Source organism: Protopterus annectens, chromosome 1.part2 (genome assembly GCF_019279795.1).
Source record: "Protopterus annectens isolate FY-2018-M chromosome 1.part2, PAN1.0, whole genome shotgun sequence".
Lineage (NCBI taxonomy): Eukaryota > Metazoa > Chordata > Ceratodontiformes > Protopteridae > Protopterus > Protopterus annectens.
The window spans coordinates 666,657,067-666,683,065 of record NC_056727.1 but is presented as its reverse complement, the minus strand read 5'-3'; the positions used below and the strand labels follow the sequence as shown (position 1 = coordinate 666,683,065).

Sequence of the window (25,999 nt, the reverse complement as noted above, 5' to 3'; positions counted from 1 at the left end):
GAAAAAGAACATACAGCATGTATGTGTTCCTGCCAGGTACAAGTGGATCCTGGTGAGGAATCTTCTGACCACAATTTTTGCATTTAGACAAACAGGAGGCCTTTTTCTTGTCTGTATCAGTGAATGACATCTAAGACTATAACGCTGAAAAAAGGAACTAGCAGTTGTTATTGAAAAATCCAGCTATGTTCAATTCAATTGCTTTGCTAAATAAATAAACAAATAAACAATAAGATACAACAGAAAAGGTCTGCAAATTTGAGGTCAAAATGAAAAACTGTTATGGTTTGACAACATTAAACTTGTTTAATACACAAAGCAAGGTGTGTAAGTAAACTTACCATAACAGATAACAGATATTCGAATAATCACTGCTGCATTGGCTTAAGCTATATGGGTTATAACCTATATAGGATATAGCAGCTGGTCAGCTTATAAAATACACTACTAAGAAAAGAAAAATTATAATTCCACACCCTGGCACAAAAAACACACAAAAACAAGGGGGTGGTAGGAGAGAACAGCTACTGAAGTAGTGATAATTCATACAATCTAATGAACACCTACTGTTATGGAAAGTTTACATATTCATCTGTACTATGTTCTTCATCTTGATCATTGCTGCAGCAGTCTGTGTTATATGGATAGATTACCACGTCTTAGAATACCTGGGAGGTGGAAGGTGAAGGGTGCAGGAGCCCCTGAGAATGGTCCTAGCACAGCCTGTCCTAGAAATGTAAAATGAATCTAGTCCGTAGTACTTTGCAATGGTATGCACAGGAGACCAAGTTGCTGCTTCTAGAATACTTCTAGAATCCAACCCTTTCCAAAAAGCCATAGATGAAGTCAAGGCCCTGGCAGAATGAGCAATTACCCTTTCTGGAGTAGTTTTGTTGTGGTGGGAATAATAAAAGGTAATGGCCAGAGACAACTATTTGGGAATAGTCTGCTTTGACACAGGTTGTCCCTTCTTACCTTCACAAGAAATGAATAACTGATTACAAACTCTGAAATATTTTGTTCTGTCAAGATAGCACCTGAATTGTTTGTAGACATCCAAGGTATGATGCAAGCTTTCTCCTTCATTTTTGGGTTTAGGAAAGAGCACATGGAGATAGTTGGATTGGCTTGGATACCAATTTAGGCATAAAATGAAGGATTAGTTCTTAAAGAAACCCTGTCTCTGTGGAAGATGAGATAAGGTTGACCTGTCATAACAGCCAACACAAACACTCTGCTTAGAGTTTTACATGTTAAGAACCTCAAGTCAGCCAGATACGTGGTTCAGATGGAGCAGGTGTTAGCTTCTCTAACCCAAAATTAAGATCCCAAGGAGGAAAGAGCAGTTTCATGACAGGCTTCTTATGTAGCACCCCTTTCAAAAACATTTTCACTTGAGATTGCATTGAAAGGGGGGGGGGCTCCATGGGCAGACATACTGTAATGGCTGACAAATTAACCTTGACAGAAGAGTAAGGCAGGCCATGGAAAAGTAATTCAAACAAACACTGTAAAACCAGAGAAACACTAGCCATTAATGGGCTTTGTTTTTTTTTTTTTTTTTGCAGGCATCAACTAAAAAATATTTTCCATTTGCTAATACATAATTTTCTAGTAGCATTTTATTTTTAATTTTGTCTCCATTAGTACCTGCTGCACACTCATAGCAAACAAGTGCCCAAAAGGTATTAAGATCCTATCATCCAGACAGTCAGTTGTAGTTGTTTGGGGCTGGGATTTATCAAGCACCAATGATCTTCTCTGAGTAACTCCAATCTGAGATGAAACTTGTAGTATTTGCCCGAGGCCAATTCCAAAAGAAGGCAGAAACACTGTTGCCTGGGCCAGAAAAAAGTCACCACAATGATCTTTGTGGAGTCCTTCTGAATCTTCAAAAGTGTCCTGGATATCAGTATAAAGGGTGGAAATGCATACAGGAACATTCTTATCCAAGGAAAAGAAAAGGCACGTGTCTTACATGTGTCTTAAGAGACCTTTTTGCACATAATTTCTTGAACAGAATTTTGCCAGTCGATTGTTTAAAGAGGAGGCAACAACGTTTACCTGAGGAATTCCCCACAGATGGATCAAATCTTGGAAGATGTCCTGATCCATTTTCCATTTGTGAAGGTCTGCTTTGGTCCTTCTCATTTTGTCTGCCACACAGTTTTGTTCTAACAGAATGTAAAATGCCAGTATGAAATGTGTTCAGAATTGTTTTACAACTGACAAAGTGTTAAAGAATTTAAAGTACACAAAGTTGAAACACCAAACCTACTAATGCACCAAACCAGTGTTAAATGGAGCTCCATATACTTTAACCATGTTAAACTGATATAAAAATAATGTTTAATAGCAATTTACAGTATATTATCTTGTCATTGAGAGTAAAATCTTCACAGTACATTCCAATTACTTTATCTGTGTTAAAATTGCAATCCAAAGACAAAAACACATACAGCAGAGTCATACATATAGTAAATATTATATAAATACTAAAAAAAAGTCCTGCAATATTTTCCTAGACAAAGATGAAAATAAAGCAGAGTAACAATAGTATAGAAAGGTCACTAGTGTCTAAAAGCAGACATACACACTTGCACTGAGATAAATACTGAAAGTTTCCTCACAAACAGTATAAACAAACATTTATTAAAGGCAGAAACAAAAACACTGCTACTAGCAGAAATTCCCACAGGAATTACTGTAAATACTGACAGAAATAAAATACTACAAATAAATAAATCTATTATATACATATATATATATATATATATATATATATATATATATATATATATATTTATAATAAACATAACATAGAAAGACAAGAATGAATCTAATATTAAAATAAGTGGAATGGAGTCCTCAAATGGGGCTTATCTGAGCAGTAGCCAGAAAAAATCAGCACTGTTTCCAGTGAAGCGTCAGATGACTTTCTTTTCTGGATGTCAGCAAAAGAACTAAAAAGTCACTTCCTGTGAGAGCTAAAGGCTTCCCTCTCAGGATACACTCCGCCAATCAGCTGTCACAGGGAGAGAGGGGGAGGTGAGTCAGAGCATTTGAAAGCTGACCAGTATTGGGTTACCTTGGCTGATCACCTAAACTGCCAATGAGCAATGATTATGATAAACATCTCCTTTTCAGCAAAGTCTTGTGGAGAAAAGCTTTACTGGTGCAGTGTAATACAAAATACAATGTAAATTATCACATTAGTAGGCTTACCACCTGTCCCACTTTGCGAGGGACAGTCCCTGTTTGGGCAGTTGTGTCCTGCAAAAAAATTGTAAAAATGGCAACTGTCCTGAAATATTAGGGCAAAATTATTTCCTATATTTTATGTAATAGTTGCATAAAACAGTTATTCTGTATCTGAAATACCTAAATGTTATAAGAAACAGAATGAGCAACTAAAATGCTACAAGAATAAGCTTTTATTTAGGCAAAAAAGCAAAGTTCTGTCCCTTGTACTGGCCGTGGGTATGTTTTGGCCTGCAAAATCTGATGTTTGTACCACAATTGTCCCGCTTTGGCCATCTGAAAAGGTGCAACCATACACATTAGTGTAATTTATGACAGTGCAGTATTAGAAAATGATACACGGTAGCACACAGAATTGGTTCACATTACACAAAAATATAATGAATAAAAGTATACACTCAATACAGTCACAATATTATGATAAAATGAATCATATTATATACAAGCATTTGTAGTGGAACAGCTATAAGCATGGACAAGCATGAGCAAACATATAAATATCACTATTAAAATAGAACTTACACAAGCTGTTCAGGTTGCATTAAGGTGATGCACTTTTTAGAGGGACAGAGTATTAAGTACACCAGTATAGCAATGTTAGTTGTGGATAACAGTGTGTATATATACATATATATATATATATATATATATATATATATATATATATATATATATATATATATATATATATAGTACTTACGTATTATCTCAACCAGATTTTTTGCGGTAATGCTGGTTGCTTCTGTTTAGGTCATATAGTAGCACTACAACGTTATGAAGGTTAGAGACGTGTTCTGTAATGTTTTTGTACTTTTAGGAAGGTTTATCATTGAAACAGCTCAAAAAATAAGGTTCAAAAACAGGTTTCCCCTTTTACCGGAAGCATCTCCTGTCAGTTAAGCGTGTCCCATTCTACTGCAAACGTGTTCCTTCCACATGCTGTACTCGGTTAAGTAGGAAATCTCTGTTTTCAAACCTGTATTATTTATCAGCTGTTTCAATGATGAAGCTACCTAAGTTCACCAAACCTGTTTCTAACCTTCATAATACTGTCATACATCCAAATAAAAATCAAAAAGGTAATGCCGAAGTAGTAGTCCTTCACCAAAAGGAACTGTAATCCATTCCACAGATCATACGCTAACTCCTGCACTCCTTTCAGCCCAACACACGTACACACACGCAACCACTGCGATCACTGAATTCAATGCTTGATGTCTATGAAGGACGCTACCCATACACCTCAAAATTATAAATCTTACTAGTTTTTTAAAACCCCCACTGATATCCCCAGCAGACTTTCTGCCAGTCTGCCCTTCCATATCACACTTCAGTGGGGCCATTTCAGTAAAATAAAAGTGAAGAAAGTAAAAGATGTCGTGAAATCTGGCTGTGATAATACGCAAGTACCATATATATATATATATATATATATATATATATATATAATTTATAGACAAGTTTTTACTGTTTATTACCAAGTCTTAACTGTTTTGGGAAGCAAGAAAATGTGGGAAGGTGGTGGTGAGGGTGTGTAGTTTGTGTTAGAGTTGGCGTAGTGAGGAGCAAGGGCATAGCCAGGAGTCCTTGAGACAGTCTTTTATTAGTCAATATTTTAATGTAGACAGGTTATTATTGAGTCTTAATGTTAGAGTAGTGAGTTCCATAACTTGGTGATATGAATGGAATAAGGGGCTTCCCTAGCTGAGCTTTGTGAGTGGATAGTAAGGTGTTATTTGTTGAGTATAGGCTTCTGGGTAGTTAGGTGTGTGGGGTTGGAGTATACTTTTTAGGCTGTCATACTTCTTGGGTTTATGTAAAAGGTTGTGGGCCTCAACTGCTTGTGAGTAGCTGAGGTGAAGAGGTACTTCTAGCCAATTTGAATTGGAGGAAAATCAGACCACATGAATCTAACGTTATGGTAAGTACATAACTTTTGCATCCAATATTGTCTATTTTCATCCATTTCAAACATATGGGACATAATCCTAAGTTATCAAACTGGGTGGTGTCAAGAAAGGATATTCCTGAGTACGTTGGAACCAAAGGAAGAACATGATCTGGATTGAGCATCCAGCTTATAGTGAGACATAAAAGTGCTTACCGTAGACCAAGTGGCCGTAGCACAAATGTCATCAATGGATAGGCCTCTATTAAAGTCTGTTGAAGTAGAAACTGCCCTAGTTGAATAAGCCTTCAGTTTCAGTTTTCAGTTTTAAATTCTTCTCATGAAAGACAAAGGACATACAACCTGACAGCCATCTGGACAAAGTCATCTTTGCTACTGCCTTCTCCAACTTTGTGTTTCAGAAATAAAATGAACAATTGATCATCTTTTCTGAATTGTTTTGTTCTGTGAATGTAGAATCTGAGCAAGTAACACAAACTTGTAGGAAAAAACACCTTTAATAACAAAGCAAAGCTTTCGGGCAGAACCCTTCTTCAATACTAATACAATCAAGTCTGCATACTAGAAGCTTATATACAGGTCTAGAAGTCACATGATTAGCAGCCAAGAATCATGTGACGAACAAGTCTTAAAGTGCAAACAACATAATAAAACTTTAAAAAAACTTTAAAAAATCAATTAATAATACTACGTAATCTAGTTAAAATTGGTTTTAAACTAACTTTGCTGTTAATTCCTGGATATGAATCAGCAGCTAGTCTTAAAATCCATTCAAATTCCTTAGTCTCAAGGCGATTATTCAAATCTCCACCTCTGGCACTAGGACAATTAAAATCAATAACTCTAAACTTAAAAGAATGTTCAGAGCCATGAATATTGATATGCTTATATACTGCATTATTTTCACAACACCGTCTGATTTCTGAATTACGATCTTTCAGCTTACGAATAGTTTTTCCTACATAGAACGAAGTGCAGGATTTACATGTAGCCAAATAAATAACACCTGAAGTGTTACAAGTAGCTGAAATTTTAAAATTGAATACTTGACCAGTGCTAGGGTGTGTGAAAATATCACTACCATTACCAAACATCTGTGCACAAGCAATACAGTTAAAACATTGAAAAGTTCCATGCTTAATAGCCAACGTCATAGGCTTAGGTTTATAAAAATCTTTATAACACAATAAGCTTTTGATAGTCTTCATATTTCTATAAGAGAAGCATGGTTTATCACCTACAATAGCTTTCATTTCATCTGAAGCTAATAAAATTATCCAATTTCTTGAGATAATTTGTTTAACCAGTTGACTTCTTCTATTAAAAGTGGTCATATATCTAACTGAAGTCATCTCTTTATTGCTATTATTATTTTTCTGGGATGTAGTTAACGAAATATCCTGCCCTTGATTAAAGCTGATAGGTTTCAAATAAGTCTTCCTAGCCTCTAAAATATCAATTCTTGACTTATTAAGTAGGTGGGCATCATAACCACTCGAGGTAAATTCGACTATCAAATCATCCAGTTGTAACTTGAATACATCATCATCTGTGTTGAGCCTACTTGTCCTAATAAATTGTGATTTTACCACACTTTTGAAAATATGTGGAGTGTGCATACTACTGTAATGTAAATATTTACAACAGCTAACTTCCTTCTTATATACAGAAGTATTAAGAATTCCATCATTCAGCTGGATTTTTACATCTAAGTAACACATAGTATTTTCAGAAACTTGCATTTTAAATTTCAAATAATCAGTTGTGGAGTTCAAATAGTCAACAAAAACATCCAGATCATGAAGTGTACCATTCCAAACAATTAAACAGACATCAACAAATCTTTGATAAAAACTAATATAGGTAGAAAGATTCCTATTACTATACAGATGTTTATGTTCCCATTGGTAAAGGACTAGGTTAGCGTATGTGTTAGCCACTGAGGTACCCATAGCTATTCCTGTTAACTGTAAATATAAAGTTTCGTTAAACATAAAAATATTATTTTTCAAAACAACATCCATAAGACAGCAAATGTTGTCAATGGATTTGAAATCAGGGTTAGGTTGTGTTATTAAAAATTCCCTCAGAAGCTCAAGTCCGGCATCATTAGGAATGACGGTAAATAAGGATACGATATCCAAGCTAACTAAATAATGTCTTTTAGTTTTTGCATTTGCTGTCTTATGAATGTTGTTTTTTTGTGGAAGAAAGGATGATAGACCTGATTGCCACTTGATAGCTTGGTGTCTGTAGTTTAAACAAAAGTTATGTACTTACCATGACAATAGGTCTCTGTTGTCTTCTACTGCCTGCCTCAACAGATGGGTTATTGGATCTGATGGGGTCTGATCTCATCATCTTATTCAAGCTCTTGGATTCAGGGATTAGGCTCCTCCCCTACCCATAATTTATTTTCATCTCTACAATAACTCAGATCAAGGTTGTCCACTTGTACCTAATACTTTATCCACAAAAGGTGCAAAAAAAAAATTTAGGACAGCATGCAAATAACAAGAAGGATGACAAGTCAGTTCAAGACTGATTATATAACAAGGCCTTGGATAGGTCCCATTCGATCAGTCGAGAGCCAGTAGATGATAATTTAGGTAACAGGGACAGAGGTAGGGAGAGTTGAGCTGGAAAGAAGAAGACAACACTGATCTACTGTAATATCAAGTACATAACTTTAGTATCCAATGTTGTGCTTTCCGTCCAATTCAGTGGATGGGACAAATTCCCAAGCTATTAAAAATCCACAGCGGTTTCATGGAAAGCTATTCTGAAGAATGGTGGTGCTGAAGAAAGTAAAGGATCTAGACTGCATGCCCAGATTGTAGTGGGAAACAAAGGTGTGAACAGTGGACCAAGTAGCCACAGCACAAATCTCATCTATTGGTACTCTAGCAAAATAAGCAGTGGTGGCTGCCACCACTGTAGATGAATAAGGCCTTGTTTTCTGTGGTGGAAACAATCATTTTCTTTTTAAACAAAGGGATATAATCTGACAGCCGCTTGGACAATGTGACTTTAGAAGCACCATGTCCCAATTTGTTCGTTTTTTTTTTTTTTTTTTTTTTTTTGAAGGAGGAAAGAAAAAATTGAGCTGTCTTCTTTGGTACAATACAGGAAGAATCTTCTGAGCCACTGTTGGATGAAAATTTGGATTGCTCCAAAGAGACATTCTATCCTTATGAAAAAACAAGCAGGCAGGTTTGCAAGATAAGTCTTGTAACTCAGAAATTCTCCTTGCTGATGTGACAGCCGCCAGGAAAATAGATTTTTCAAACAGAAATTTCAGTCCTGCTTATGCTGCTGGTTCAAAAGAGTACCAAGTTAGGGCCTAAAGCAACAAGGTAATATCACAAGGAGGAAAGTACAGTTGTGTACACCTACCATAAATGTAGATGTTCGAGTGTCTTCACTGTTGCAGTCATAACTGTAGGGTGTTCCTGCCGGCAGGCAGCCCAAGGTCGGCCAGAATTCCAAAGTCTGGGTCCAGCGTCGGCTGTACCAGCAAGTACCCTGACGTCAGAACACAGAGGTATAAAGCTGACAGCCGACGCCATCTTCTCCAGCCTTTCTTGCCCCAGATGTCAGAAGTCCCCCAAAGTAACCAAAAGGTGTCCAAAAAAGGAAACACAAATACACCACAAAAGAAGAGGAAGATAAAACAAGCAAAAAATAAGAGGGGATTGGTGGGAGGGAAACAACGACTGCAACAGTGAAGACACTCGAACATCTACATTTATGGTAGGTGTACACAACTGTACTATGTTCTTCGTGTTTCACTGTTGCAGTCATAACTGTAGGGTGGAATCCCAAAGCTGTGATGAGGGAGGAGGTTATGCAGAAGAAGGGGCAGCCAGAAGACCCTGCAAGACAGCAGAGGCAAAACCTGCCCTAGACTTAGAATACAAAGGGAGATTATAGTGCTTAGAAAAAGTATGCACTGAACTCCAAGTGGCAGCTTCCAAAATGTCCTTGGTAGGAACTCCTCTGAGAAAAGCTGCTGAAGTGGCATCTGCTCTAGTAGAATGACTTCTAACAGTACCTGGAATCTGCTTCCCAAAGTGAGAGTAATAAAACCTTATCCCATGAGCAATCCATTTGGAAATAGTTTGTTTAGAAATAGCCTTGCCTAGAGAACTGGAGGCATAAGAGATAAGCAACTGATCAGATTTTCTGAAATCTTTAGTTCTGTCCAGGTAAAACCGTAGTTGTCTGTGTACGTCCAATGAATGTAAAATCCTTTCCCCTTTGTTTTGAGGATTTGGAAAGAAAGTAGGAAGGTGAATAGTCTGATTTAAAGCCACTTTAGAAATCACCTTAGGCATAAATGTAGGATTGGTCCTCAAGGCAACTCTGTCTTGGTGGAAAATAAGGTATGGTTCCCACAGCCATGAGAGCTTGCAACTCTGACACCCTTCTAGCAGAAGTCAATGCTAATAAAATAGCTGTCTTCCAGGATAAGAACTTGATATCCGAAGCAGCAGCAGGCTCAAAGGGAGGTAAAGTTAGTTTTTCCAAAACATAATTAAGATCCCAAGCAGGAACAGGAGGAGTTCTGGGAGGTCTTAAATTCTTAGCCCCTCTCAAGAATTGTCTCACCAGCTGGTGAGAGAAGATGGGGGGATCAGAGTTGTAATGAGCCGAGATAGCAGAAGCATGGATTTTAATGGAAGAAAAGGAGAGGCCTTTAAGCAAAAGGTCTGAGAGGTAAAGTAAAATGGAAGAAATGTCAGGCAAAAGAGAATCAGAACCTCGATCCCGCATCCAAATACAAAATCTTTTCCATTTAGAAGCATAAGATTTTCTAGTGCTAGGGCGCCTAGCTTCTAAGAGAACATCCAAAACTGGTTTGGGAAAAGTAGAAGGAATCAAAGGCTCTTGTAGAGCCAAGCTGCCAGGCAAAGAGTCTTGATTTGAGAGTGTAGCATCTGACCCTGATGCTGGGACAGAAGATAAGGAAACAGAGGCAGAATCCATGGAGGTTCCAAGAACAGGTGTCTTAAAGTTGGATACCAAAACTGCCGAGGCCAATTTGGAGCTATCAAAATGATAATCTTGGGTTTGTCCTGTTTTATTTTCAGTAACACCCGAGGCAGAAGAGGAAGAGGAGGGAAGGCATATTCCGAAAGATTCCTCCAGCTGAAAGACAGGGCATCCACTTTCCAAGCTGTTTTGTGGAAGGACCTGGTGCAAAAGAGAGGCAGCTGATGATTGAGATGAGATGCAAACAGATCTATCCGAGGGCAACCCCAAACTGCCGTAATCCTGCTGAATAAGTTGGGGTCCAGCATCCATTCGTGAGGATCCAAAAGATTTCTGCTTAGGCTGTCTAAGAGATTCTGTTTTCCTGGAATGAATTGAGCTTGAAGATGCAGATTCAGATTTAGAGCTGTGTCCCATAAACTCATGGCTAGTCTGCAAAGGGGGTATGAGTGAGAGCCTTCCTGCTTGTTTATATACCACATGACTGTGGTATTGTCTGTGCGAATCAGAAGATGGCCTGGTTGCAAAAGATTCTGGAAGGCTAGAAGAGCATTTTGGACTGCCAACATTTCCTTCAAGTTGATGTGCCAGGGAAGATGCTTCTTTGTCCAATAGCCCTGCTGGCAATTGTTTAGGTAATGAGCATAATCCGAGGCGTCTGAGGTTATGATCTGAGCAGGATGAGGTAGACGAAAGGGATTCCCTTCATTTAAAGCACAAGCCCTGGACCACCAGAGGAACTCTTTTTGGAGGCAGGGAATCAGAGGTATCATTGTTTCCAGGCTGTGGTAATGCTGAGACCATACACTCTTTAGGTACCATTGAAGCTTTCTCATATGAAGCCTTGCATTTGGGATCAACAGGATGCAAGAAGCCATGTAGCCCAATGTCTGCAGGAATTTCCTTGCAGTGAGCTGAGTTAAAGTAGCCAAGGTCTTGAAAATTGATGCCAGCTGTACTTGCTTTTCTGGAGTAAGGAAGGCCCTTTGTAAGCTTGTGTTTAGAAGAGCTCCCAAAAAGATCATTTGTTGAGAGGGGATCAAATGTGACTTTTTTGTGTTCACTGAAAATCCCAGAAGTAGGAGAAGACGCTGAACAAACTGCAGATGTTGAAGTAAAAGATCCTTGCTCCTGAATAAGGCAGACGTCCAGATAGGGGTAAATTTGAATCCCTTGGAGTCTGCAATAAGCTACTACTGGAGCCAGACACTTGGTAAAGACTCTGGGTGCAGTAGATAAGCCAAAGGGCAGTACAGAGAATTGAAAGTGTCTCAAACCTGCCTTGAATCTGAAGTATTTTCTGCGTTCCTGTCTGATGGGAATGTGTAAATAGGCTTCCTTCAAGTCCAATGTCACCATCCAAGCATCCTGGGAGAGCATGGGAAGAAGTTGTTGCAGAGTAAGCATCTTGAATTTTGGAATCTCCAGAAAGGTATTTAATACTGAGAGGTCCAGAATAGGTCTCCATGAGTTTTGTTTCCTTGGGACCAGAAATAGTCTTGAGTAAAAACCTTTTCCCATCTCTGGAAGTGGAACAGGTTCTATGGCTCTCATGGCCAATAAAGCGTCCACTTGATTTAAGGCCTCTGACCATTGATGTTTTGGCAGATCCGGCCAACCCGAAGACCTTGGCAGAGTATGAAAGTGGAATTTGTAGCCTCTTAAAATCACGTCTAAAACCCATTTGTCCTGGGTAATATGAGTCCAATTTTGGTAGAAAAGAGAAAGTTTTCCTCCGAGAGGGGCTTCCAGGCAAGGAGGACCTGTAGCCCAACGGAGAGAGTCATTGGGTCTGCTTCTTTTGTGATTGAGGTCTGTCTTCTCCCCTTCTAGGTGAAGAAGCAGTCCATTGTCTTGACCTGTAAGAGGCCTGAGCCTGCACCTGACCTCTGGAGCATCTATATCTTCCCCTTTGAGGCCTGTCAGACGTGGGAAAGGACCAATTTTTGGAGGGCCAATTTCTAGAAAATCTAGGAGGCTGAACTTGTAAAAAATCTTTAACAGTCTGCATAGATTTTGCTTTTTCTTCCATCTTTTTAATAACCTCCTCAGCCTTGGATCCAAATAAAACATCATGCTGAACAGGGGCATCTAACAGTTTAGCCTTAACCTGCTCAGGTAAATTCTGCTCCCGAAGCCAAGCATGTCTCCTGATAACAGTACCAGAGGCTGCGACCCTGCAAGAAGCTTTCAAGGCATCAAAACCACAATGTAAACTATGTTTGCTAACTTGTTCAGTTGCATGCAATACATCCTGTAATTCCTTGTCCTCTGCACATGCAGGAAAGGTAGAGAGCCTTTGCTTTAGAACAGACAAAAGAAATTGCTGATACTTGAACATGTGAAACTGGCAATTTAAAGCTCTAATAGAAAGAGTAGCAGAAGTGCAAACCTTTTTGCCCCACCTGTCCAAGGCACGAGAATCCTTTTCAGAGGGAATAGGATTTTTAGATGAAGCGGCCTTAGCAGCCCTAGAACCCTGAGAAATGGTTTCAGGATCAGCAGAAGGGTTCTTAAATAAGAATTGATGGGAGTCAGGGACTCTGTAAAATCTATCAGGCTTAGAAGGAGCAGGCAGCAAGGAATCAGGATTCAGGTTAGCTTCAGAAAAAGCATCATCCACAATATCAAGTACAGGAGGAATAGCCAAAGGTCTGTGTTGAGGGAGAAGGAGAAATTCCCAAGTCTCTTCTTGGAAGCAGAATAATCCTGACCTTCCTAATGAAAATGCTCCCTCATCTCATGTAAGGTTTCCCCAAAAGAGAAATCTTCAGGGGGAGAAGCAGAGGGAATAGAGTCCTCTGCATCAGAATCCTCATAAGGAGGAAAAGAATAATCCTGGTCAGAGGAAGAGACAGAAGACACAGAAGCCTGATCAGATGAATCATAAGGAATATCCTGTCTAGGCCTTTTTTCTGGAGGAGGGTGAGAACCCCTAATCATTGTCAGTAAATCTTCAGCCATCCGTAGTAATTGCTTCTGGGACTTGGGAGCTGTATCCGAGGAAGCTTGAGAGGAAACCCTTGGTTTAACAGGAGTCTTGGACTTTGCCTTTGTCTTTGTAGAAATAGTGATATGAGAAGGCCTAAAAACCCCCTCAGAAGCCGGTACCTGCACAGCGGTTCTGGACCCATCTGAAGGGGCGAAGTCCGAAGGTCCTGCAGCAGATAAAATACTAGGCCTAGAAGGCTCCCCATGGGAGTCCGTGTCGGCCATCGGTTCCGAAGTGGCGGACGACAGGGGCTGCAAAAGCGCCTCACTGATGACTGCCGAACCCGAAGCTGGCTCCGGCTGCAAAGTATCTTGTTTGGACCTCGGAGGCCTATCCTTGTCCTTGCATTTCTTTTGAATTCCGGTTGTCGGTAAAGTATCCGACGACATCCTATAATTGAATTGTCTACCAAAATAATTCAAGGCCCAATCGTACCTACGCTTGATAGTGCGAGAATTAAACCTGGCACAGAACTGACAGCAAGAAACGTCGTGGTCAGGGCCTAAGCAAGGTAGACAGTAAGAGTGGAAATCTTTATGAGGTATTTGTTTTCCACAAGATATACAATTATTAACTTTTTCTGACATCGGAGGAGCAAGAAAAGTTTCAACGGGTACTTAGCTTGAGAAGAGAAGTAGAAAACTTCGGACCGAAGACAATCTAAGCATGTTGTCCTGAATGTGCCAACCAACGACTTGCGAGCTGCTTTCCACCGCACGGCAAGAAAGACTGGAGAAGATGTTGTTGGCTGTCAGCTTTATACCTCTGCATTCTGACGTCAGGGTACTTGCTGGTACAGCCGATGCCGGACCCAGACTTTGGAATTCTGGCCAACCTCGGGCTGCCTGCCGGCAGGAACACCCTACAGTTATGACTGCAACAGTGAAACACGAAGAACATCTAGTTCTCTGATACAGGGTCAAAGAGGAAATGATCCCTTTAAGAAAGCTTTAGAGATTTCCAAAGAAGCAATGGCTGTGTGGTTTTCTCCCAAGCGAAAACTGGATATAGATGCTAACTGAACCTTAAATATGGAAAAGCTAGGACCTTTCAGGAATAAATCCACCATAAAATCAAGAATCAATGGTAAGAGTGCTGATAAATGATCTAAGCCTTTATAGGAAGCCTTGATAGTAAAGCTTTTCCATTTACTTTTGTAAATCTTTGTCATGTTCAGTTTTTGTGACAAAGATGAAATGTGAATAATAGATGCAGAAATCCTGGCATCTATGGCCATCACTGAAACTGGAGGAACCATGTGGTTCATTTCAGAGCTTTCAAGTCTCAATGAGGCTGGCCAGCTGTGTGAGAGAGAAGGTCTTGAAGAGGAACCAGCACCCAGGAAGGGTGATACAGATAAGGCTAAACGAACAGGAACCAGACCTGCGAGGGCCAAAAGGGTGCAATGAGAATCACTGCTGCCTTGCACTGGATGGCTTTCTGCAAAAACGTGGTTATAAATGGAAAGGGTGGAAATGTTTAAAGGAGATGTGAGGGACAATTGCAGACTACAGCATCCCTTGGTAACTGCCCTTCTCAGTGGATTAGGGCAAAGTAGATGATGCACTTGGTGTTCAGGTGGGATGCTAGGACATCATAACATGGCTGGCCCCGGAGACTGAAAATCATGTTTGACAATGATTGTGTCACGGACCACTCTTGAGGCAGAAAATTAGATCTGCTAAGTTTGTCTGCCAAGACACTGGAACTCCCCAAGATGTGCACTGCCACTAAAAAGTATTGGGAAGACATAGCATATTGCCACACACTCATGACTTCCCAGAATAATGGGTATGAACGGGTCCCCCCTTGCTTGTTGATATACCAGACCATTGCCAGGTTGTAGGCCTGGATGGGTACCACATTCTTAGGGATGGAGTCCTGAAAGGCTAACAATGCTTGGAGGACTGCTTTTATCTCCATGACACTGATGTGAAGCTTGGCCTCTGTCATTGTCCATATGCCTTGAACCATCTTCCCTTCTTAATGACCCCCCACCCCCAGAAGGGATGCATCCATGGTCACAGTGGCTGTTGGGGTAAAAAAGTTGAAAGTCGACCTCATGTGACTAGTGGGAGGCCATCCACCAAAGAATGTAACACCTACATATTAGCATGACACATGGGGGATTTTAAGGGTTGATGCAACATTGACATTGTCCAGTGAGGTCTACAGCAAAACTCTCATTAGATTTTGCCTGAGGAACCAGCATAATGGATGCAGCCATTGATCCCAGTAGACTTAGAGTTAGCCTTGCTGGGGGATTTGGAGAAGAGAGAACATCAGATGTGAAACAGCAAGAGAGCTAACAAGTCTGGGAGCTTTGCAATTTGGGATGTTTATCCAGGTGGCACCCTATGAATGATATTTTCTGTGAACGTGTTAGCTGGCTTTTGTCTTAGTTTACAGTAATCCCCAAGTACTGAACTAATTGCAGCAAGAAGTCCCTGCACTGGATAACCTGATCTCTGGAGGGTGTGGTGAGGAGCCAGTCATCTAGCTAGTGGAATACACGGAAGCCTTGCAGCCTTAGACGCACTGCCACCACTGCCATGCATTTCATGAACACCCTGGGGGATGTGGTAAGACTTAAGGGCAGTGCTCTGAACAGGAAGTGACTTGCTCCCAGGCAAAAGTGGATAACCTCCTGGATTGCCTCGCTATCTTGATATGGTAGTAAGCATCCTGAAGGTGTGTTGAGCACATTCAGTTTTCCTTCCTCAGAAGAGGCAGAATGAACTAGACTGTGACAATGTGGAACTTTGTTTCACAAACCGAGTCAAGTGAATGAGGTCCAAAAAGAGTAGGGATGGAAGGACAGAAGTGGGTGGATTAATTATTAGTTAGGGTGGGGTACAGAGAGGGTGCATGTATGACAGGTTACTTTGAAGTATTGATTTGTAGGTATTGATTGAGGTGGAGCTGAGTGAGTATAAAAAAAGTTTAAGCAGCACGGGTGGAAACAGAGTAGGTTAAGGGAGCGGAGTGAAGACAAGTGTAGCAGGGATGAACAAAGCGAGTCCCACACTGCAAGGGTGGTATTACGACTTGTGATAAAGGTGCTAGTGAAACAATCAGTCAAATCTGAAGCGCTACTACAAGTATGAATTAAATTTATTCCAAAAGAGTAGTTCTGTTTACATGAACTATTTAAAATGGATATAACTCTCTTCTAGAGCAAAAGAAATAGGAACAGTTAAATCTGGTAAGCAGTTTTTAGCCAGTAACAAGGATAGCAGTAATGGTGGGATATAAGATCAAAAATCTGGTATCTGTGGTTGCACCTACGTGCATCTGAAAAGGAATAGCAGAATTTTGTTACAGTACTAAATGGCTTGTCTCTACTATTTAAAAAGCTTAAAAAGTTAGATTATGGAGGACCACACTGTCATGCAACTCACTTGATACTTCCTGAATTTAAATATAATATAGCTGATTTACATATAAAATGCACAAGACACTCAAGATTGTTCTTTGAGCTAACAAATCACATGTACACTATTCCATATCAGTTCTGATATCAGTGATGCTTTATTGCTTAAAATTGTTGGCACAGCCCTCCTACATAATAATCAGGATCTATATTACAATGTCAAACTCACAGGAGTTTGAACTTTGTAATATCAAACCGTAAAGTACGAAACCCAATAACAATGAAAACACAGAACAGCGATTTTTTTCCCCAGGAAAAATAATCGCTGTTCCGTAACGAAAATAAAACCCTACACTTTAAACTTAAGCTAAAGTGGGGGGCTCCCCCCACCCCTACTTAAATATATCAACTCTGAGATCGCACCACAGTGGAGGAAATAGCAAAGCCTTGAAAATGGCCCACCGATTTTCTTTTCCCTGGGAAAAAAAATCAGTGTGCCGTGGCTTCGCTATTTTCGTATTTAGGACTTTTGAGTTCGATATTACAACGTTCGAGCTTCTACAAGTTTGACATTGTAATATAGACCCAATAATCAAATTATCCTTAGTCACTTTCACATTTTGTAGACAGTTTATAAAAGATATACCAATCAATCAACTTAATAAGTACTTAAAGAACTGAACTCAGTACATCTGATAAGTGTAAAATACGGAACTTAAAATAAGGATGCTCAAGAAAGTTATTAGAATAAGTTCACATACGCACTACAGAACAGCAAAGGTATTATCCTTGGCCACTCTTATTAAGTGCCCATAAAATGATTGGCAAAATTCTCCTGCAAAAGTAATCAGTCTACCCCTGTTCATTAAAATGCATAGGGAGTCTGGCTGTAAAACTAAAGCCTGTCAATCAAGTTAGCGAGTGTTGGCATGAGCTGTTCGACTATAATTTAAGAGGAAACTACAAAAATTAAAATAGGGTTGTTTTAAAATGTTGTTACACTGAAAGATCAAAAGCTGTTATTAATCTAGGCTGTGGTTCATAACAAACTCCCTTTGTCACCTCAATTCTGACTCCGCGCACAGACCAAAATGTTATCAAAATACATTTTATTTTCCAAACAGTAGTCAAATTTGAATAACTTACTGTACTAAAATAAGAACATAACAAAAAAGATGACAGCAGATACTTATATTTTAAATGAGAGTAGTTTAAATGTACATCTAATTATAATTATATTTGATTTTAAGAGCATTAAGATTTTTTCTGAGAATGTTGAATAATCAGCCATTCTAGAATAGGAATATCGAGATTAAACAGTAATAGTACAAGAAAAAAACATTACCTTTTCCCTTTTTTGCATTCTTTTCTGCTTCTTCAAACAGACCGGGCAGATGAATCACTACTCCATTGCCTTTAAGTTGAAGAGAAATTGTTTCTTGTTTAAGATGCTCCTGATCCAATTTTTTGTTTTCATTCTAATTTAACTTTATATCATTGAAGTGTAAAATATTTTCTCAGAAGTGCTTCAAACGAGAGCTTTGTGTACTTATAACATCTGCATTTTATATTAACTCTAGCACTCTTTGAGAAAAAGGTAGTTAACATACACACACACACACACACACACACACACACACACACACACACACACACACACACACACACACACACGTCACGACTGCAGAAATATAATCTCTTACCAGAGTTATTGTTTCTAAATGCCACAACTGTTTTGAATATAATTATTTTAATGGCAATAAACTGCCTTACAAAAACAATTCTTTTTCATAGTTTCTGCATGCCGTCAATCAAATCTAGAAGAATTAATTTAAAAACACACCAAATATGCAGAACGTTAGGTAATTTCACTGTTTTCGTTTAACTAATAGTTTTCATTAAAATATTTAAATCTGTATTACCCTCTCTTAGGCAATTTCATACAAATAAAGTACAGGCAATTTCATACAAATAAAGTACAGCTGTGTAAGTTAACTTACCATAATAGCAGATATTTGAATAGATCACTGTTGAAGTAGGCTAAGCCATATGGGTTACAGCCTGCCGAGGATATGACAACAGTACAGCATCCAAAGGTTTAGGGCACATTCCATGCTCCCTATCAGCTGAATAGCTCAAGGAAATTCATATAAAGTCAGTGGTTAGGGCACCAAACCTTCACAGTTTTCTTGCCTAACAGTAAGTAAAGCTACAGCCTTGTCTTTTAGGTCTATACTATGAAAAAAATGATAAATAAAAATATCTATATCCTGGCAAAAACAAAACAAACAGTTATCTAGCTGAACATTTACTCTTATGGTAAGCTAACTTGCACAACTGTATTATATTCATCAATAGATCACTGCTGTCAGGGCCTGAACTCAAAGAAGGAAGGAGAAAGAACTGTCAGATTTCAGGCGCCCCTAGAGAGTAGTCCTAGCAAAACCTGCTCTGAACCCAGAAAAATAATCTAAAGTTTTCTAAAAGTCTGCACATAGGACCAAGCTGATGACTCTAGAATGCTTCTTCCATTCCTTTCCTTTTCAAAAAGCCACAGAAGAAGCCAAAGCTTTGGTAGAATAGATCCTGATCTTGCCTGGAAGTGACTAACTATGGTGAGAGTAACAAAAAATAATAGCATGAGACAACCATTTGAAAATGTTCTGTTTGGATACTGAATATCACTTGCTCTTACCTTCATAGGAAATAACAGTAGATGTGAACTCCTGAAGGTTTTAGAAAATACTGGAGTTGCATGTGGACATCCAAAGTAAGTAAAAATACTTTTTCCTTTATTTATTTATTTGTTTTTATTTTTTGGATCTGAGAAGAAGTCAGGGAGACAAATAGCTCAGTCTGAACTCTGAAACCATTTTAAACATAAATAAAGAATTTGTTCTCAAAGACAACCTATGAAAAAGTGAGAAGGTTGATTCACCATAAGAGCTTGTAACTCAGATACTCTCTTGTAAATGTCAGAGCAATGAGTAACATTGTTTTTCAAGTTAAAACTTCCATTCAGCCTAATGAACTGATTCAAATAGAAAAAAGTACAGTTGTGAAATTCCTGCTTAACCATAACAGTCGATGTTTAAATTTCTTCACTGCTGCAGTAGCCTAGGGGTAGTGCCCTGTTAAGCACATTGCACTCGGCCAGCTTGCCAAAGCTGTAACTCCCCTCCATCTCACTCACTTTGACTGCTGATAGGCTGCACCCTTTTTGGAGGAAAGTATATCAGCAACCAGAGTGAGGTAAATCTTCAGGATTTTACTGCTGAGAAAGGATAGAAGATTCATCTTAAGCCAACAATCAATAATCACCATAAAAATCATCCAAACAACAACAATAACAACAGTAACAAAGGAGGATATGTCCGAACTTTGAGCATCTACTGTTACGGATAAGTAGGACTTATACAACTAGACTATGTTCTTCATTCTCGCTGCTGCAGTAGCCGATGGGTAGATTCCCAAAGCTTACCCTACCTGGCAAGAGGAAGTATAAGGGTCTAAGAATCTCTGGAGAATGGTCCTAGCAAACCTTGTTCTAGACCCAGAGAAGGAATCTACTTTGTAGTGCTTTGTGAATATATAAACAGAGGACAAAGTTGCTGCCTCTAAAAAACTCCTAAAGTCCATCCCTTTCCAGGATGGATTCAACGAGGAAAAGACCCTGGTAGAATGTGTGCCTTAAGTTTGCCTGGAATAGTTATACCATTTTGGGAGTAATAAAAAACAACAGCAAAGGACAACTATCTGGATATAGTCTGTTTTAGGCACAGATTAGCCTTTCTTAGTCCCAGCACAGGAAACAATCATCAGTTTAGCCTTCCTAAAGGACTTTGTTCTGTCAATATAGTACCTGAGATGCCTCTGCACATCCAATGTATGTAGAATCTGTTTGCCTTTGCTTTCTTGGCTCACAGAAGAAAACTAGGACATTGACGGCTTGATTCAAGGAAAGGTCAGAAGCAACTTTACATATGAATGAAGAATTAGTACATAATGTCCCTATGGAAAGCCAGATAGGGTTCACCCACCATGAGAGCTTGTAACTCAAGATGCTCATTATGAAGATGTCAGAGCAACAAATAAAATAATTTTCCATTTAATGAACTGCAAATCAGTCTTACTGACGGATTTAAAGGGAGTTAATGTCAGTTGTTCTAGAAGAAAAACAAGATCCCAAGAAGGAGGAATTTGAAATGGGTCCTCATATGCAACACTGTTTTCAGAAACTGTTGGCCACAAACATAAAAAGAAAGAGGGGATCTACAGGCAGACAAGCAGAGATGAGTGAAAAATGTACCTCGGTGGAAGGATGTGACAAGCCATCTTTAAGTAGCTCACACAAATATTTAAAACAGATGTGCTACTTCCCTTTTGTGTGACTGGCAAGACACCAACTACAAAATCTCTTCAATTTGCCAAAATAAGACTTTCTAGTAGCATGTTTTCATGCATCCTTTAGTACCTGCTGCACATCCTCATGAAAGAGGTGCATAAAAGGCATTAAAATGTAATCATCCAAGCCGTCAGTTGTGCTTAAGTGATGTCCAGCTGTATCAAACCTCCCTTGTGATGTGGTAGTACATTCAGTCAGTGAGGAAGCTTGTGGTAATTACACTTGGTCAGTTACATAAAAAAGGGAGAACCAATTTTGCCTGGGCCAAAAGGTTATCACTAGAATGAGTACTGATAATTCTTTCTGAAACTTTAGAAGTGCCTTGGAAATCACTGGAAATGGTCAAAAATCATATAGGAACATTCCTGACCAAAAGGATCTGTTTTCAATGCTTGGCTTCAAGAATAACTTGAAAATATTTTTTTCTAGTTGTCTGTATCTGGATCATGTCATAAAAAAAAGTTATGTACCTACCATAACGTTCCATGTTAGTTGTCCTTCATCTCGCCTTCCTTCTTGCTGGATGGTTCGGAACAGATCCTCGGCTCTGACTCGGCCATTTACTATAGCTCGAGAGCTCTTTACTGGCTTGAGGCTACCCCTTATCCCAGAATGCCCAGCACCAAATAGCCAGATCTTGTTTGAGATAGCTCACACTAGACATAATTATAGGAGATAATCCATTAATAAACCTGGAAATACAGTTAATTGTCACGGTTTGGTTGAGAAGCAACTAATAACAAAACAAATTAGCCAGTGAAACCATTGAGAAACTCCTCTCAATCCTCAAGGAAGGGGGAAGGAGGGAGGGATGCAAGAAGGAAGGCCAGATGAAGGACAACTACCATGGAATGTTATGGTAGGTACATAACTTCTTTATGTTAAGTTGTCCAATTTTGCCTTCATTCTTCCTGGATGGGACAGGGTCCCTAGCACCTCAATCCTGGGTGGCTCATTGGAACAGACTCTTCAGAACCATGGAATCAAAGGAAGCTCTGCCCTGGGAGACCACATCTATTTTGTAATGAGAAATGAATGTAAGAGGATCTGCCCAAGTAGCTGCTGCACAAACTGAATCTATGGGCAATCTAGATTGAAATGCTACCAAAGTAGCTACTGACCTGGATGAATGATCTTTGGGTTTTGTTGGAAGATCTTTTTGTCGCAAGTGGCAGGTATGGACTATGGTATCCGATAACCATTTTGACAATGTTACTTTAGAAACTGGAAGGCCTTGTTTGTTGTTAGCAAATGAAAGGAACAACTGATCTGATTTTATCATTTCTTTAGTTCTATGGAGATAGAAACGCAGTTGTCTATGCATATCCAATTGGTGTAATCTGTATTCTGCCTTGTTGGAATGATTAGGGAAAAGGACAGGAAGTTAAATGAATTGATTCAAATTATGTTCTGAACAAACTTTAGGTAGAAAAGATGGGTTGGTTCTCAGAGAAACTCTGTCTTTGTGAAAAACTAGGTATGGAGGGCGAACACATAGTGCATGAAGTCATGAAACATGTCTGGCAGAAGTAATAGCAACTAAGAAAAGAGTTTTCCAAGAGAGAAATTTCAAGGGACATGATGCTGCTGGTTCAAAGGGTGGCAGTATCAAGGAAGCCAGAATTAAATTGAGATCCCAAGGTGGAAGGGGCTCTTTCACTGGGGGTCTAAGTAGAGATGTAGCTCTCATAAAAGCCTTACAGAGTTTGTGAGACATTATGCTGGAGTTAGAAACTCCGACGTGAAAATTTGAAATGACAACTAGTTGTACTCTGATGGTAGCAGCTGCTGCACCAGAATGAAACAGTTCTGCTAAGAAATCCAAAATCTTGTGTACAGGAGCTGTAAAAGGATCTAAATTCCTGGATTCTGCCCAGTAAGAGAATCTTTTCCATTTGCTAGCATAGACTTTCCTTGTATTTGTCTTATGGGAGAAAACAATAATAAAAGGGGAGCCTGGCTAGGATACAAGCTGCGAGATTGACAGATTGGAGGGATTGGTGTAGCCCACCTGACTGATGAATCAAGAGGTCCGGTACTGTCTCCAGAATCCAAGGCTGGGCTAGAAGGTGGGGGTGAAGGAACAGAAACCAGATCTGTCGAGGCCAATAGGGAGCAATGAGGATCATTTTGCAACCCAACGATTTTGCTTTCTGAATGACTTTTGGAATAAGGGGAAAGGAGGGAAATGCATAAAGGAGTCCCTGAGGCCAATCATGGAATAGAGTGTCCCTGGATGTCTGACCTGGAGGAGGAACAAGGGAGAAGTAGCTGCTGCATTTGTTGTTGAGGGGAGAGGCAAAGAGATCACAGCAAGGTTGGCCCCATTTGCGGAAAATAAGATCCACAATTTCCTGTTTCAGAGACCACTCGTCTGGCATGAGGATAGCCCTGTTGAGCCTGTCCGCTATTACATTGGATATCCCAGGGATATGCATTGCTGCCAGAAAACGTTGGGAGGAAATCGCCCATTGCCACAATCTGAGGGCCTCTCGGCACAAGGGGTAAGACCTGGTTCCGCGGTATTTGTTGATGTACCAAACTACTGACATATTGTCCGTCTGTATTGCAATAGTCCCGGCAGGAAGAGAGTCTTGAAGAGCTTGCAACGTTAGGAGCACCAGTCTCATCTCCAGGACATTGATGTGCAAGTGGTACTCGTGAGGTTGCCAAGTGCCTTGGATTGTCTTCCCTAGATAATGCCCCCCCACCCACCCTATCAGGGAAGCATCCGTGGTCACTGTGGTGACCGAATGGGGTTCCATGAAAGGTCTGCCCTGAGTAACTAGTGGGGAGACCATCCACCAGGAAAGGTGTGTTTTGCAAGATTCCGTAATTAGCATCATGTGAGACATGGGTAATTCCTGGAAGGACCATTGTGTGAAAAGAAGCCACTGAAGGATTCTCATGTGAAAGCGTGCTAAAAGAACTAGAAGAATGGCTGCTGCCATGGACCCTAGAGCTTGAAGAACATATTTGACTTGAATTCTTTTTCTCCTCAGGAGAAGTGACACCTGTTTCCAATAAAGGAAACTCTTTCCTAAGGCAATTTTACAATAATTTTTCTTGTGTTTAGCTCTGCTCCTATGTATGTAATAGATTGACAGGGCAACAAGGCAGATTTTTCGAAGTTTATTGTGATGCCTAGTTGAGCACAGGATGTGATGGTGTAAACTCGTGCTTCTATAGGTTGCTGCCTGGTGGTAGCAGTGAGGAGTCAGTCGTCCAGATAAGGAAACACCTGGAATCCTAAATGTCTCAGGTGAGCCGTGACTACTGCCATGCATTTAGTGAACATCCTGGGGGCTGTGGTGAGACCAAAGGGCAGAGCTCTGAATTGGTAATGACTGGCCCCTAGCTGGAAGCGTAGAAATTTCCTGGACCATCTGTCCATTTTTATGATAGTATGCGTCCTGAAAATCTATGGAGCACATCCAATTGTCCTGACCCAGAAAGGGGAGAATGGACTGCAGTGTTACCATCTGGAACTTTTCTTTTTGTACAGATTTGTTTAATCTGCTGAGGTCCAGAATTGGTCTCCAGTCCCCTGTCTTTTTGGGCACTAAAAAGAATCTTGAGTAAGTTCCGGATCCTACTTGGTCTGCGGGGACTTCCTGGATGGCTCTTTTTTCTAGCAGTCTTGAAACATTTGTGACTGCCTGATCCCTTAGATTGGGTGGAACATCTGGGATGGATTTTTTTGAAACAAAAGGGGGGGGGTTGATGAAAGGGAATCTTGCAACCTCCAGATATAATGGCTAGTACCCATTTGTCTCTTGTAATATTTTGCCACCAATTGGGTACAATGAAAGCCTTCCCCCAACTGCCTCCAGAGTTGAGCAGTCGGGCATACCTTCAGGGATGTTGATAGGGTTTGGAAGAAAACATATCTCTGTCACCCTGATTTTGTGGACCCCCTCTGCCACAAGGGCGGCATCTGCCATTGTTAATATTTCCCTGTCTGCCACTGGGGGAAAATTCACCACGTGCATCAGACAAGGGTCCCTGGGATTTTTAAAACCACATCTTTCCACCCTTCTGACCCTTTGGTATGGTCTGGTAGGAATGGAAAAATGGAGTCCGACAGAGAGCGTCTTGCCTTCCTGCTGGCACCTGGTAAGTGTGTCTTTCACCTGAGGCCCAAAGAGAGAGGAGCCATCAAAGGGAGTATTGATGAAGGACACTCTGAAAGGTTCCGCAAACTGACACAGCCATAGCCAAGAATGTCTCCTAAGAGCCACTCCTGTTCCTGCAGCTCTACTCACTCCATCTGTTGCGTATGAAATAAGCCTCATGGAGGAGTTGATTATTGAATTAAGAGTCATCAGCTGGGTAGCTAACTTGGCTGAAGCTCCCTCAGCTGTTGGATCTTGTAAGGTATCTCCAAGCTGTTTTAGGAGATCTCTCTGAAGCCTAGTAAAATGGGAAAGATAGTTCAGGGACCTAAGGGAGAAGGTCGCTGATGAAAACATTCACTTCCCATATCTGTCCATCATACGAGAGTCTTTATTTGGTGGATGGACAGATGAGGAGGTTTCAGCTAACTCTCTCTTTGTGGCTGCTGCTACCACCATGGCATCAATTGGGACATCTTTAGTCAAGAATTGTTTGTCTTGGGGAGCTGTGATGAATTTATTGGGTCTCCTCGGGACAGGTTCCATGGAATCTAGAGCTGACCAAGCCTTTCAAGACACTACAGACATGAGTGGATCAAATGGCAGAGACACCCAGGAGGTGGAAGGTCGGGAACCAAATGCATCCAGGTATACAGACTCATCCTCGGAGGGGGCTAGGGAAGTCCAGCTATGCCTCTGCCTAAGAATCTCAAGGAAGTCCGAAAAGGAAACATCTTCAGAGGGGGACCTTGGGGACCCCTCCAATTCATCAGGGTCTGTATCTGAGGTGACAGACTCAGGGGAGTCTAGGTGCTTCCTATTACACTTTTTCTTCCAGGGAGCCTGCTCAGAATGCTCTGGAGAGGCTTCGAAAGAAGAGGTTCACCCAATGGGGTGTCCTGGGCATAGGTTCCCTACAGTTTGGGGCTGGAGGAGGAGCAGAGGTTGT

The 25,999-nt window shown here is 40.3% G+C and overlaps 1 protein-coding gene across 1 annotated transcript in view; it reads right to left on the bottom strand.

The window, feature by feature from the left end:
• Nucleotides 1-25,999, bottom strand: part of ADSS2 (adenylosuccinate synthase 2) — a 1,823,915-nt gene that overhangs the window by 1,101,598 nt on the left and 696,318 nt on the right. Inside the window, exon 3 of the mRNA XM_044058193.1 lies at nucleotides 17,876-17,944. Coding sequence (XP_043914128.1) covers nucleotides 17,876-17,944 — 69 coding nt within the window. The remainder of the gene's footprint in view (nucleotides 1-17,875; nucleotides 17,945-25,999) is intronic.